The sequence below is a fragment of the Protopterus annectens genome, chromosome 10.part0, assembly GCF_019279795.1.
Source record: "Protopterus annectens isolate FY-2018-M chromosome 10.part0, PAN1.0, whole genome shotgun sequence".
Classification (NCBI taxonomy): Eukaryota; Metazoa; Chordata; order Ceratodontiformes; family Protopteridae; genus Protopterus; species Protopterus annectens.
The window spans coordinates 967,233,774-967,248,493 of record NC_056744.1 but is presented as its reverse complement, the minus strand read 5'-3'; the positions used below and the strand labels follow the sequence as shown (position 1 = coordinate 967,248,493).

Below are 14,720 nucleotides of genomic sequence, written 5' to 3'. Positions count from 1 at the left end.
CAAAGCAAATTGAACTGCTAACATCTCCTTCATGTTGATATGCAAATGTAGTAGTTTGGGAGGCCACATGTCTTGTATCCATTTTCCATTGAAGTGTGCTCCCCAAGCCAAGTCTGAGGCATCCGTCGTTAGGATCTGACTCGCCTCTGGTCTGGACACAGAGTCCCTTGTTTAGGTGACATTCCTGAGCCCACCAAAGTAATTCTTTCTGGATGCAAGGTATAATCCGAATGACAGTGTCCAAACTGTGGCAGTGTTTAGCCCACACACTTTTGAGATACCATTGTAGCTTCCTCATATGCAGTTTGGCATTGGGAAGTACTAGAATGCAAGAGCAAGATGCCATGAACCCCAAGGCTTGGAGGACTGTCCTTGCAGTCAGCCTGGACATTACTGATAACTGCTGGAAGTAGAGAGGAAGAGTTCTTTGTTTGTCCGGGGTCAGAAATGCCATCTGAGAGGCTGTATTCAGTCTCACACCCAGAAAGCACATGTCCTGAGAGGGCACTAGACTGGACTTTATTTTGTTCACAGTATACCCTAGGCACCTTAAAACTGTCATTACATAGTGGAGATGCTGTAGTAATTTGTCTTTGTTTTGAGCAAGAATCAGGCAATCGTCCAAATAAGGATAAATTTGTATTCCTCCCTGTCTGAAGAAAGCAATCACAGGAGCCAGAACTTTTGTGAACACCCTGGGCGCAGTAGATAAGCCAAAGGGCAATGCAGAGAATTGATAATGTGAAGTACCAGCTAGAAATCTCAGGAATCTCCTGCAGCTGGGCTTGATAGGGATGTGAAGATAGGCCTCTGAGATCCAGGGTTACCATCCAATGATCTTTGCCTATCATAGGCAGAAGTTGTTGTAATGTTAACATCTTGAACTTTGGAATTTCTAGGTAGGTGTTGAGAATGGACAAATCCAGAATTGGCCTCCCAAGTGTTTCCTTTCTTTGGCACCAGGAATAGACGGGAATAAAATCCTAGGCCTACTTCTGAAGGAGGGACCACCTGAATTGCCTCCATCTGCAAAAGTAAAGAAATCTGCTTCTGAGCCTCCAGCCTTTGCTGAGGTGGCACATCCGGCATGCCTTTGAAAGGAGGAAAAGTGTGAAAATAAAACTTGTAACCTCTATTTATTATATCCAACACCCATTTGTCTTGGGTGATCAAATTCCAGTTTTCTTTGAAAAGTCCCAACTTTCCTCCCAGAGGAGCTGCCAGTAAGGGAGGGTCTGGCAGCGGAAGATACAGGTCATTGGGTCTGCTTACGAAAGGGCTGACCCCTGCCCTCACCAGAAGACTGTGCAGAACTCCAAGTCCTAGGTCTGAAGGAACCCTGAGCGTGAGCCCTGCCTCTACCACGTCTAGACCTGCCCTTAGGCTGACAATCCGAAGAAGGATAAGACCATCCCCTAGCAGGCCAATTCCTACTAAACTTAGGGGGCTGCACCTGCAAAAAGTCCTTGACCGTCTGCATAGACTTAGCCTTATCTTCCATCTTTTTCAAAACTGATTCCACAGGAGAACCAAAAAGAACTTGATTGAAGAGGAGCATCCAAAATTTGAGCCTTTACATGTTCTGACAAATTTTGATCCTTAACCCAGGCATGTCTACGAATAACTGAACCTGTAGCAGCCACCCTAGAAGAAGCCTGAAGAGCATCAAAACCACACTGCAAAGAATGCTTGCCAACTTGATCTGATGCAAGAACCAACTCCTGGAGCTCCTTACACTCTATACCCTCAGATAAAGCATCCACCTTAGACTTCAATTGGCCTAATAGAAAATTCTGATACTTCAGCATATGAAATTGGCAATTCAAAGCCCTCATAGCTAACGTAGAGGAGGTGTACAATTTTTTCCCCCACCTGTCTAACGCCCTAGAATCTTTATCCAAAGGGACTGGATTTTTAGCCACAGAAGCCTTAACACCCTTAGGTCCTTGAATAATGGTTTCCGGATCAGCCCTAGGACTCTTATACAAGTACTTATGAGCTTCTGGAACTCTGTAATACCTGTCAGGCTTAACAGGGGCCAGAGGCAGAGAATCAGGATTAAGGGAAGATTCAGAAAACACATCCTAAACAACATCTAAGACAGGAGGAATAGCCAAGGGCCTATGTTGTGGCAGAAACAAAAATTCCCTAAGCCTTTTCCGAGACTCTGAAAAATCTTGACCTTCCCACTTGAAATGCTCCCTCATGGTATGTAAAGTTTCAGAAAAGGAAAAATCTTCTGGAGGAGAAGCAGAAGGACAGGAGTCCTCTGCATCCGAATCAGAATAGGAAGGAAAATCCTGAATTTCTTCAGCTGAGGAATCAGAGTAGTCCGAGGAATGATCCATTCCCTCTAAATCTGCCTCCACCCTAGGCCTTTTCTCTGGGGGGGGGGGGCATAGAACCCCTTATCAAAATAATCAAGTCCTCTGCCATTTTCAACATATGTTTTTTAGGAACAGGAGCTGGAGAGCTAGAAGAATGACCAGGTCCAACAAGACCAGGTTTGGCCTTAGCATGGCCTTTAGCCACTGAAGTAGAAGGCCTAATAACCTTTTGTAAGGATGGAACTACTGAAACCTGAGAAGCACCCTCGGCCTGTCCTAACTCCTGAGAGGCCAACTCCTGTAAAAGTAAAGGTTCCCCCTGGGATTCAGCCGAACCCTCGGCAGGATCCATAGATTCAACCGGAGGTTCCGAAGAACCGGCGTCCGCCACGGACGACTCATCCAGTTTAGATCTCAAGGATTTATCCTTACGCTTCTTAGCGGTAGCGGGCGTCAGAGGATCCGACGGCATGTTATAGTTACACCGCTTACCGAAAACAAGCCTGGCACAGTCTAACCTTCGCTTAATGGTGCGCTTATTAAATCTAGCACAAAAGCGACACCCGACTACGTCGTGCTCAGGCCCTAAGCAAGGAATACAAAGAGAATGATAATCCCTATGAGGTATCTGTTTCCCACAAGAAATGCAATTATTAACTTTTTCTGACATCCGGATAACTGAGGCAAGAAAAAACAAAAATTTCCCCAACGGGGTACTTAGCCCAAACTTGGTCTTCGGTCTGAAACTCTGTAAATGAAAATTTCAGAACGCCGAACGGCACTCGCACACACTGCTTCTGCTTCGGACCACGCGGCAAGAAAGACTGAGGATATGGCGTCGGTCATGCGCTCAAGTACTGCGTACTGACGTCAGCTCTAAGTGACAATGACCGACGCCAGCCTAGCCCTTTGGTATTCAGGCCGACCGAGGACAGCGGACTACCCACAGGTCATGACTGCAGCAATGTGAGACTAAGAACATGGTATAGAAAGGGAGATGGTGGGTGGGTAACCCGGACTGCAACAGTGAATACACTCGAACATCTACATTTATGGCAAGTGTACACAACTGTACTATGTTCTTCATGTTTCACTGTTGCAGTCATTACATTTGGGTAGAATACCAAAGCTATGGATGGGAGGATGGAACTAAACAGCATTAGGAGCAGCTGTAAGGCCCTGTAGGACTGCAGTGGCAAAGCCTGCCCTGGATTTAGAGAAGAGAGGTAAATGATAATGCTTTGTGAAAGTATGAACTGAGCTCCAAGTAGCAGCCTCTAGAATGTCTCTGGTAGGCATCTCTGAGAAAGGCTGCTGAAGTAGAGGCAGCCCTGGTGGAATGGGATCTGATCCCCTTGGGCACAGGTTTACCATGGTGCAAGTAGCAGAAACTAATGCAACGGCTTATCCACTTAGAAATAGTCTGCTTTGATATAGCCTTCCCCTCTGATCCTGCAGCAAATGCTACTAGTAGTTGCTCAGACTTTTAGAGATTTTGTCTTTTTTTAAGTAGAATCTTAGTTGTCTGTGTACATCCAATGAATGCAGAATCCGCTCCCCCTTGTTCTGCGGATTTGGGAAAAAGGTTGGCAGGTGAATGGTCTGGTTAAGAGCCACACTGGATTCCACATTAGACATAAAAGGATTGGTCCTGAGAGCCACCCTGTCAGGGTAAAAAATAATGAAAGGCTCCACTGCCATGAGAGCCTGTAATTCTGAAATCCTTCGAGCTGAAGTGACTGACAAAAGAAAAGCAGTCTTCCAAGAAAGAAATTTTATATCCGCAGTAGCTGCTGGTCCAAAAAGGAGGCAGGGTGAGTTTTTCCAGCACAAAATTGAGGTCCCATGCAGGGGTTGGCACTCTCCTGGGAAGCCTTACATTTTTGGTCCCTCAGATGCTGTTTTAGCAGTGGATGAGAAAAGACGGGAGGCTCTGTGTTGTAATGAGCAGAGATGGCAGAGGCATGGATTTTTATTGATGAAAAAGATAGGCCCTTGTCAAGCATCTCGGTTAGGTATTGTAAAATCTGAGGAATATTCGGCTTTGCTGTGTCTATTCCTTGTGCTTGGTTCCAAGCACAGAATCTCTTCCATCTATCACCATAAGATTTTCTAGTACTAGGCCTTCTGGCTTCCAAAATGACATCCATCACAGGTTTACTGAGATGTGGTTTGAATAGTTAGTTGATTAGCCATGCTGCCAGATTCAGAGTTTGGAGCTGGGTGTGCAGAATTTGAGAGTTCTGAGACAATAGAGGAGGTATTTGAGGCAAGTACCACGGAGGAAGGTGTGACATATTCCTTTAAAGCGGGTACCAGTGTTGGCAAGGCCAGTCTGGAGGAGTTAGAATCATTTTTGTTTTTTCCTGTCTGACTTGGTAAGACCTTGGAGAGTAGAGGCAGAGGGAGAAAGGCATAAACTGATAGGTTTTTACCAGCTGAAGGATACAGCATCCCACTTTCCATGCTTTTTTGTGACGAGTTCTTGTGCACAATTTGTCCAACTAATAGATCTATTTGCTTCTCCCCAAAACTATGTCTGGGCTCCCCCATTTCTGTTAACATGCTGAAGATTTGTGGATCCAGTTTCCATTCGTGCGGGTCCATAAGATTTCTGCTTAGGTAGTCTGCCAGAGTATTTTGCTTTCCTGGCAGGAATTTAGCTTGAAGATGTATTTGGTAAGTCAAGGCTGTGTTCCACAAGGCCATGGCTCATCTGCAAAGGAGGTAGAAATGGGTACCCCCCTGCTTGTTTATGTACCACATAACTGTGTTGTCCGTCTTTATCAGTAGTTGTCCTGGATGAAGTAAGTCCTTTAAGGCTGTCAGAGCATTCTAAACAGCTAGCATTTCTTTCTGGTTGATATGTAGATGTATTTGGTTTGGGCTCCATTTGCCCTGAATGCATCTCCCTGCCAAGTGGGCCCCCCAAGCATAGTCTGGTGCATCTGTAGTTAGGGTTTTTGTGGCAGGGGGTAGAGTGAATGACAGTCCCTTGTTTTGGTGACATGTCTCTGCCCACCAAAGAAACTCCTGTTGTAGGCAGGGAATGAGAGGAATCATTTTTTCCAGGCTGTGACAATGTTGAACTCCATAAGCTTTTTAGGCACGACTGACATTTCCTTATATGCAGTCTCGCATATGGAATTAGTAGAATGCAGGATGCCATGAACCCCAAAGCCTGCAGAATTTGTCTTGCAGATAACTGGGTTTTTGTTGCCATTTGTTTGAAGTATGTTGTCAATTGCATTTGTTTGTCTGGCATGAGGTAAGCCATCTGGGCAGTTGTATTCAAGCTTGCACCCAGGAATGTAATTATTTGGGAGGGTACCAGTTGTGATTTCTTTTCGTTTATGGTGTACCCTAGGCATGCTAAAAGCCTTTTTATAAACGCCAGATGTTGAAGAGGAGTGTCCTTGTCCTCTTGCCTGAATGAGGCAATCGTCCAGATAAGGATAAATTTGAATGTTTTTTTTTTCTGCAGAATGCAATTACTGGTGCCAGGCACTTTGCAAAGGCCCTGGGCGCAGTAGATAAGCCAAAGGGCAGTGCAGAGAATTGGTAATGCAAAACCCTGCTTTGAAGCAGAGGTATCTTCAGCAAGATTCCCTTATTGGGATATGCAGTGTACGCCTCTTAAGTCTAGAGTTACCAACCAGACATTCTTGCCTAGCATAGGCAGAAGCTTAAAGTCAGCATTTTGAAATGTCCAGGAACGTGTTCAGTATCGATAAGTCCAGTATTGGACGCCATGATTTGTCTTTTCTGGGTACCAGGAAAAGTCTTGAATAAAAACCTTGTCCTTTTTCCTTTTCTGGTACCAGTTGAATAGCCCCCATATCCATGAGGGACAGGACTTGTTTCTGGGCCTCTGCCCACTGGTTTTGTGGCATATCTGGCCATCTGTTTGGAATTGGCAAGGTATGGAAATGAAATCTGTACCCCTGGGATACTATGTTTAATACCCACTCGTCCTGGGTTATTAACTGCCAATTTTGAGCACGAAGTGCTAGTCCCCCCCCCCCCCCCCAAGAGGGATGCCTAAAGATAAGTGCTTGGAAATGGCAGAGGAAAGTCATTGAGACTTTTTACTGTAGGGTTGTGCTTTGTTACCTCCATATTTGGAGGTGGGGCACCCCATTACAAAGATCCCTGTGATTGATTTCTGGAGCCTTTGGAGCGCCTGGGGTTTGCCCTGAGCAGCTCTGTTGGACACAGGAAAGGACCAATTCTTAGTAGGCCAGTGCCTACTGAACCTGGGTGGCTGCACCTGCAAGAAATCTTTTACAGTTTGCATAGCTTTAGCTTGGTCTTCCATTTTCTTTAAAACCTCTTCTGCCTTATTACCAAACAGACTATCATGCTGTAAAGGGGCATCCAACAATTTAGCTTTAACATGATCAGGCAGATTTTGCTCCTTGAGCCAGGCATGCCTTCTTATCACAGATCCAGTTTCGGCGGCCCTGCAAGAGGCCTCTCTAATGAATCAAGACTACATTGTAAAGTATGCTTTCCAACCTTTTCTACTGAATGCAATAAATCCTGTAACTATTTTCCACACAATCAGATATCAACATGATTTTCTGTTTCAATAAGCCCATAACATGGGGGTGGGGGTGGGGGTTGGGAACCCCTGATCAAGGTAATTAAATCCTCAGCCATTTTGATCATTCGTTTTTTAGGCATAAGGGCCGGAGCACGTGGCTCATGCGTCAGTTTTTTTAAACATAGAAGTCTGTTTTGACTTTTTTTTTGTTGTTGATGGCATCCGTTTAATATAAAAATGTTAAAACCTGAAAACACCCTCAGAAGCCAGTGCCTGCTCAGCGGCTCCGGACCCATCCAAGGGAGACACATCCGTGGGTTCAATACTTAGCGAATCTCGTGGCATACCAGACTGAATGAGTCTCTGTAGAGGCCTGCGACTCAAAAGTAGCGGGTATCAGAGGCTGCGAAGGCGCCCGAGTACTGGCGAACCAACAACTGTCTTAGGAGAAGCTTCGTCGGTTTCCTTGTGTTTTTTGTGAACTCCGGTAGTCTGATTGCCAACAGACATTTCAGGGTAGTTGAATCTTGAACCAAAATATTTAGAAAGTACAGTTGTGCACCTACCATAAATGTAGATGTTAGAGTGTATTCACTGTTGCAGTCATTACACTTGGGTTATCCTGCTGGCAGGCTACCCGCAGTTGGCCTGAATTCCAAAGTCTAGGTCAGGCATCGGTTGCTGTCGCCTCTTCCCTGACGTCAGTGCGCCAGGGGTATAAAAGATGCAGCAGACACCATTTTCTTCAGTTTTTCTTGCCCCAGATGTCAGGTGCCCCCAAATTGGTAGGCTAAAAATGATGCCAATAAGTATGCATGCACTAAAATAAACATTTCCTTCATCTACAAGCAAATACACCACATAGGTTGCATAGGATAGAGAAGTACAGATCCCAGCAAAGAAAAAGTGGGTGGTGGGTAACCTGGACTGCAACAGTGAATACACTAACATCTACATTCATGGTAGGTACACAACTGTACTATGTTCATAGTGTTTCACTGTTGCAGTCATTACACTTGGGTTGAATCCCAAAGCTGAGGTAGGGTGGCTGGGTCTAAATAGGATTAGGAAAGGCTATCAGGCCCTGCAGAACTGCAGTGGCAAAGCCTGCTCTAGATTTAGAGTAGAGAGGTAAGTGGTAGCGCTTGGTAAAAGTGTGCACTGAACTCCAAGTTGCAGCCTCTAAGATGTCTTTGGTTGGTACTCAGATGAAGGCTGCTGAAGTGGCTGCTGCTCTGGTTGAATGTGGCCTAATGCCCTTGGGCACTGATTTTCCATGTTGTGAATAGCAGAAACGAATGCAGTGGCCTATCCATTTTGAAATAGTCTGCTTTGAGATAGCCTTTTCCTTGTGATCCTGCAGCATATGCCACTAAGAGTTGCTCAGTCTTTCTGAAAGCTTTAGTTCTGTCCAAGTAGAAGCGTAGCTGTCTGTGTATGTCCAAAGAATGGAGGAGTCTCTCACCCTTATTCTGTGGGTTTGGATAAAAAGTAGGCAAATGAATGGTTTGGTTAAGGGCCACACTGGACACCACCTTAGGCATAAATGTCAGGTTTGTCCTCAGAGAAACCCTGTCTGGATGGAAAATGATAAAAGGTTCCACAGCCATGACTACCTGTAATTCTGAGACTCGTCTTGCAGAGGTTATTGCTAGGAGCAGAGCTGTTTTCCAAGATAAGAACTTTATTTCAGCTGTATTGGCTGGCTCAAAAGGCGGCAGTGAGAGTTTTTCCAAGACATAATTGAGGTCCCATGCAGGTATTGGTGCTGTCCTTGGAGGTCTTCTGTTTTTGGCCCCTCTGACGTACTGCCTTGGCAACGGATGAGAAAAAAAGGTGGTTCCGTATTGTAATGAGCTGAAATGGCAGAGGCATGGATTTTAATTGATGAAAAGGATAGGCCTTTGTCCAGCATCTCAGTTAGGTATTGTAAAATCTGAGGAATATTTGGTACAAATGCGTCAATTCCTTGTGCCTGGTTCCAATCACAGAATCTTTTCCATTTTTCTGCATAAGATTTTCTGGTACTGGGACTCCTTGCCTCCAAAATAACATCCATCACTGCTTTACAAAGAGGTGTGTTCTGAATGGCTACATTATCCGCCATGCTGCCAGATTTACGGTCCTGAGTTGGCTGTGCAGGATCTGATTGCTTCGCTGGGTCAGTAAGTGAGGAATCAGAGGTAATGTCCAGGCTGGGCCTTGAGACAAGCTCTTTAGGATTGGGTACCAGTGCTGGCCGGGCCAGTCTGGTGCAATCAGAATCATTTTTGGCTTCTCTTGTCTGACCTTTAGAAGTACCTTGGGGAGGAGAGGCAGAGGAGGAAAGGCATATACTGTAAGGGGTTTCCAGCTGAATGACACAGCATCCACTTTCCATGCTTGCTTGTGATAAGTCCTTGTGCAGAATCTCTGTAGTTGGCAGTTGTGAGGGGAGGCAAACAGATCCATGTCTAGGCATCCCCATTTCTTTATCATCATGCTGAAGACTTGTGGATCCAGTTTCCACTCGTGGGGATCCGTGAGGTTTCTGGTTTAGTCTGCCAGAGTATTTTTCTTTCCTGGCAGGAATTGTGCTTACAGGTGTACTTGACAAGTCAATGCTGTGTCCCACGAAGTCATGGCTTGTCTGCAGAGGGGGTAGGAATGTGTGCCTCCCTGCTTGTTTATGTACCACATGACTGTAGTATTGTCCGTCCTTATCAGTAGTTGTCCTGGATGAAGTAGATCCTTGAAAGCAGTCAGGGCATTCTGAACAGCTAGCATCTCTTTTTGATTGATATGAAGATGCATTTGGTTTGTGGGCCATGTGCCCTGAATACATTTTCCTGCCATGTGGGCCCCCCAGACATAATCTTGATGCATCTGTTGTTATTGACTGCTTGGCTGTGGGTAGGGTGAATGGCTGTCCCTTGTTGTGGTGAAAGGCCTGTGACCACCATCGAAACTCCTGTTGCAGGCAAGGAATGAGGGTAATTAATGTTTCCAGGCTGTGACAATGTAGAGTCCAAACACTTTTTAGATACCATTGTAGTTTCCTCATATGCAGTCTGGCATATGGAATTAGCAGAATGCAGAATGCCATGAAGCCCAATGCCTGCAGAATTTTTCTTGCAGATAACTGGGTCTTTGTTGCCAACATTATGAAGTAAGAAGTCAGGTGCCTTTATTTGTCTGGCGTGAGATAAGTAGTCTGGGCAGTTGTATTTAAGCTTGCACCCAGGAATATTATCTCTTGAGAGGGTACTAGTTTTGATTTCTTTTAGTTTACTGTGTACCCTAGGCAAATTAATAATCTTTTTACAAATGCCAGATGCTTTAGTAGAAAGTCCTTGTTCTCTGCTTGAATAAGGCAGTCGTCCAAGTAAGGATATATTTGAATTCCTCTATTTGCAAAATGCAATTACTGGTGCCAGGCATTTTAAGACACTGGGCGCAGTAGATAAGCCAAAGGGCAGTGCAGAGAATTGGTAGTGCATTGAGCCAGCTATGAATCTGAGGTATCTTCTGCAAGACTGTCTGATTGGGATATGCAGGTATGCCTCTTGGGTCCAAAGTTACAAGCAAGCCAAGCCTTCTTGCCCAGCATGGACAGAAGCTGCTGCAGAGTCAACATTTTGAATATTGGGACGTTCAGAAATGTATTTAGAATAGACAGGTCCAGTATTGGTCTCCAAGCTTTGTCCTTTCTGGGTACCAAGAAAAGTCTTGAGTAAAATCCTTGTCTCTGCTCTTGTTGTGGTACTTGCTGAATGGCCCTCATGTCCATGAAGGATGAAACTTATTTTTGTGCCTCTGCCCATTGATTGTGTGGCAGGTCTGGCATACCTTTTGCCCTTGGCAGGGTGTGAAAGTGGAACCTGTAGCCCTGGGACACTATATTCAAGACCCATTTGTCCTGGGTGATCATGTGCCAGTTTTGAGAAAAAAAGTGCTAGTTTTCCCCCTAAGGGGGCAGCCAACAGATAAGTGCTTGGTGCTGGCAGAGGAAAGTCATTGGGACCATTTCCTGTATGGCTGTGATTTGTCTTCTCCACTTTTGGAGGTAGAAGCGCCCCACTGTTGAGGCCTGTATGAGCCCTGGGGCTGGGTTCTGCCTCTGGGGCGTCTGTATCTGCCTCTTTGTGGCCTGTCTTGACACTGAAAAGGACCAATTCTTTGTAGGCCAGTTTCTGCTAAATCTGGGTGGCTGTACCTGTAAGAAATCCTTTACTGTCTGCATAGATTTCACTTTGTCCTCCATTTTCTTCAACACCTCCTCTGCTTTAACACCAAATAAGGTATCATGCTGTAATGGAGCATCTAATGATTTTGCTTTAACATGATCAGGCAGATTCTGTTCCTTTAACCAAGCATGCCTCTTAATGACAGAACCCGTAACTGCGGCCCTGCAATAAATCCTGCATTTCCTTATTTTCTGCACAATCAGAATGTCAACATTTTCTGTTTTAGCAGTGACATTAAGTATTGCTGATATATAAGCATATGAAATTAACAATTTAAAGCTCTCACAGCCAAAGTAGCAGAAGTGTAACCCCCCCCCCCAATCTGTCTAGTGCCCTAGAATCCCTATCAGAGGGGATAGGGTTTTTTTGCAGTAGAAGCCTTGACCCCTTTGGGACCCTGAGAAATAGTTTCTGGGTCAGCAGCAGGGTTTTTATAAAGAAATTTATGTGAATCTGGAACCCTGTAGTATCTGTCTGGTTTAACAGGGGCAGGGGGTAGAGAGTCAGGAGAAAGGCCGGACTCTGAAAATACATCTACAATGTCTAACACAGGGGAAATAGCAAGAGCCCTGTGTTGAGGTAGTAAAAGAAAATCTCTAAGCCTTTTCTTCGATTCAGAGTAGTCTTAGCTCTCCCAGTGGAAGTGCTCCCTCATGGTATGCAGGGTTTCCCCAAAAGGAGAGGCTCTGAAGGGATAGATTCTTCAGCATCAGAATCCTCATAGGGAGAGTATTCCTGTTCAGAAGAGTCAAAGGAAATGGAAACCTGATCTGAAGATTCATATTCTGTCTCTTGCCTAGTCCGTCAGGAGGGGGATGGGAACCCCTGGTCAAGGTAATTAGGTCTTCGGCCATTCTGAGCATCTGCTTTTAGGCACAGAAGTCTGTCCAGGAGAATGCTGTACTTGTTTCTTTGTCTTTAGAACTGTTTTAGTCTTTGCTTTGGAAGCTGAAGTAGGCTTTACATACAGCTGTGTAGGCCTGAAAACACCCTCAGAAGCAGATGCCTGCTCAGTGGCTCCGGACCCATCTGAGGGAAAAGTTTCCGAGTGTCCAATACCTTGAGTATCCAGAGGCCTAGCTGGCTCCACGTGGGAGTAGTCAGTGGCCTGTGGCTCTGAGGTAGCGGGCATCAGGGGCTGCGAAAGTGCCTCACTGAGAACCGGCGACTGGCTTAGCGGAAGCCTCGTCGGTTTTGGACCTCGGATGCCTGTCCTTTTCTTTTTCCTTGTGCTTTTTTATAAACTCCGGTCGTCGGCTGTTCTGACGGCATTATAGAATTGAATCTTCGGCCAAAGTAATGAAAAGCAAATTGTACCGACGCTTAATAGTGCGTTGGTTAAATCTAGCACAAAACAGACAACTAGCAACGTTATGATCAGGGCCTAGGCAAGGAATACAGTAAGAATGAAAAGCCTTATGAGGTACTTGCTTCCCACAAGAAATACAATTGTTAACTTTTTCTGACATCGGTCTGGAGCAAGAAAAAAAAGAAAAGTTTCCCCAACGGGGTACTTGGCTTTAATGAAGCCTTCGGAACGGAAATACATTTTTGAAAGTCTCAGGAGTCGGTCGACCGGCACTTGAACTGCTTTTGCTTCGGGCACCGCGCGGCAAGAAAGACTGAAGAAAATGGTGTCGGCTACATCTTTTATACCCGTGGCGCACTGACGTCAGGGAAGAGGCGACAGCAACCGACACCGGACCTAGACTTTGGAATTCAGGCAGACTGCGGGTAGCCTGCCAGCAGGATAACCCAAGTGTAATGACTGCAACAGTGAAACACGATGAACATGCAAAAATATACAAACGCTTAAAAGTGCGCTGGTTAAATTTAGCACAAAACCGACAGCAAGGCACGTTGCGATCAGGGCCTAGGCAAGGAATACAGTACAAATGAAAATCCTTATGAGGTATTTGCTTCCCACAAGTAATGCAATTAACAACTTTTACTGACATCGGTAAGGAGCAAGAAAAAGTTTCCCCAACGGGGTACTTGGCTTTAGTTTGAAGACTTTGGTTCTGAAAATCGAAAACGAAAATTTCAGGAGTCTGCTGACCGGCACTTGCCAACTGCTTCTGCTTCGGGCACCACACGGCAAGAAAGACCAATTAAAATGGCGTCGGCCGCATATTTTATACCCCTGACGACCGGACGTCATGGAAGAGGAGACAGCAACAGACGCAGGGCCCAAAACTTTGGTATTCAGGCCGACTGAGGGCAACCTGCCAGCAGATTACCCAAATGCAATGACTGCAACAGTGAAACACAAAGATCAACAAGGGCCAATGGCCAACCAGTTCTCAACAACTAATTTAAGTCAAAAACACTCCCAACAATTCAGAAAATACTCCCAACGCTACTAAACTATCTGGAACAAGATAAATCGCTATAGGTAAACAGTAATGTAACAGTAATAGAAAAAGTTTTAAACTTGGCCCCGGCCAAGCAAGAAGCACATCTGAACTTGTAGATGCAGTAAATGAGATCTGGGGATTGTACTGGTGCACTATGGGATACCTATCTAACCATGAGCCAACTAAGAGACTTTGAGCTTGTAATAGGCAGAGTCGGAGGAGAGGATTGGCTCCGAACCCATATGTAAGAATGAAGGTGAGATTGGACTACAGAGCATCACGAGTCTGTGCGCCCACAGAGTAGACATCTGCATTGGTTAACTGTTCAGTGTGCTCATGTGCACTGTCAGATGAATATCAATCAGGCCCTTTTTGTCCAATGAAAATTTGTTTTAGTGTCCATGTTAGATTTCTACACAGCAGAGACTTTTTTTTTTTTTTTTTTTGGGAGGGGGGACATTCTCACGATGTCAGGATTAGAACTTTTACTAGCCTAGCTGATGAAACATTTTTAAAGCCAAGTATAATTTTGATGAAAAGTTGTCAAATATTCTGCTATTTTACTAACAGTTTGTAAAGAAGTGTACCCAAACACCTCTGAGAATTAAGAAAAAAAGCCTTTGTACACTTACATGTAAAGCCGTTACGCCCCTTAGGATGAGCAATGAGTTACCTCTCAGGTATTTATTTTAATTTCAGCATGACTACTGGTGGTTTTAACTGCTGGAGCTACTTGAACATTTCATTAGCTACATATCAACACAAGTGAAGGCTCTCTGTCCGAGATATCAGTGTACTCATTATTGTCTATTAAATCAGTTTTTCAAACTATGGGCCTTGTGTCGAATTTTACAGATGCACAAATCTTTATATGGAATCAAGCACATCATGTCAGACCATGGAAAAAAAAAGAATTGGTCACAAAGTTAAAGTTACAGAATACCAAAATACATAGTGAAATGTGATCTTCCACAACAAATTAAAGTACATCAGTTTTGTTTTGTATATCAAATCTTCCTACCTCTGCGTGACAGTCTGGTGTCAGCATCTGTGTCAACGAATAGTTTCATCTGGAACAAATCTCTAATCTCTTGGTTATAAAACACTAGAATGCCTTCAAAAAGAACAACATCAGCTGGGTATACAGTAACAGATTCTTCTTTCCTGCAAAGCAAAACAAAACTGATTATGCTTGGCTGATCACATCAGTCTTCACCTTTCTCTTTCACCAAAAATGGTGAAAACAGCAGCTGTGAAATTTCAT

At 44.7% G+C, this 14,720-nt stretch overlaps 1 protein-coding gene across 1 annotated transcript in view; it reads right to left on the bottom strand.

The window, feature by feature from the left end:
- Positions 1-14,720, bottom strand: part of LOC122814226 (uridine-cytidine kinase 2-like) — a 363,423-nt gene that overhangs the window by 79,826 nt on the left and 268,877 nt on the right. The window contains exon 5 of the mRNA XM_044086826.1: positions 14,478-14,652. Within this exon, the coding sequence (XP_043942761.1) occupies positions 14,478-14,652 (175 nt within the window). The remainder of the gene's footprint in view (positions 1-14,477; positions 14,653-14,720) is intronic.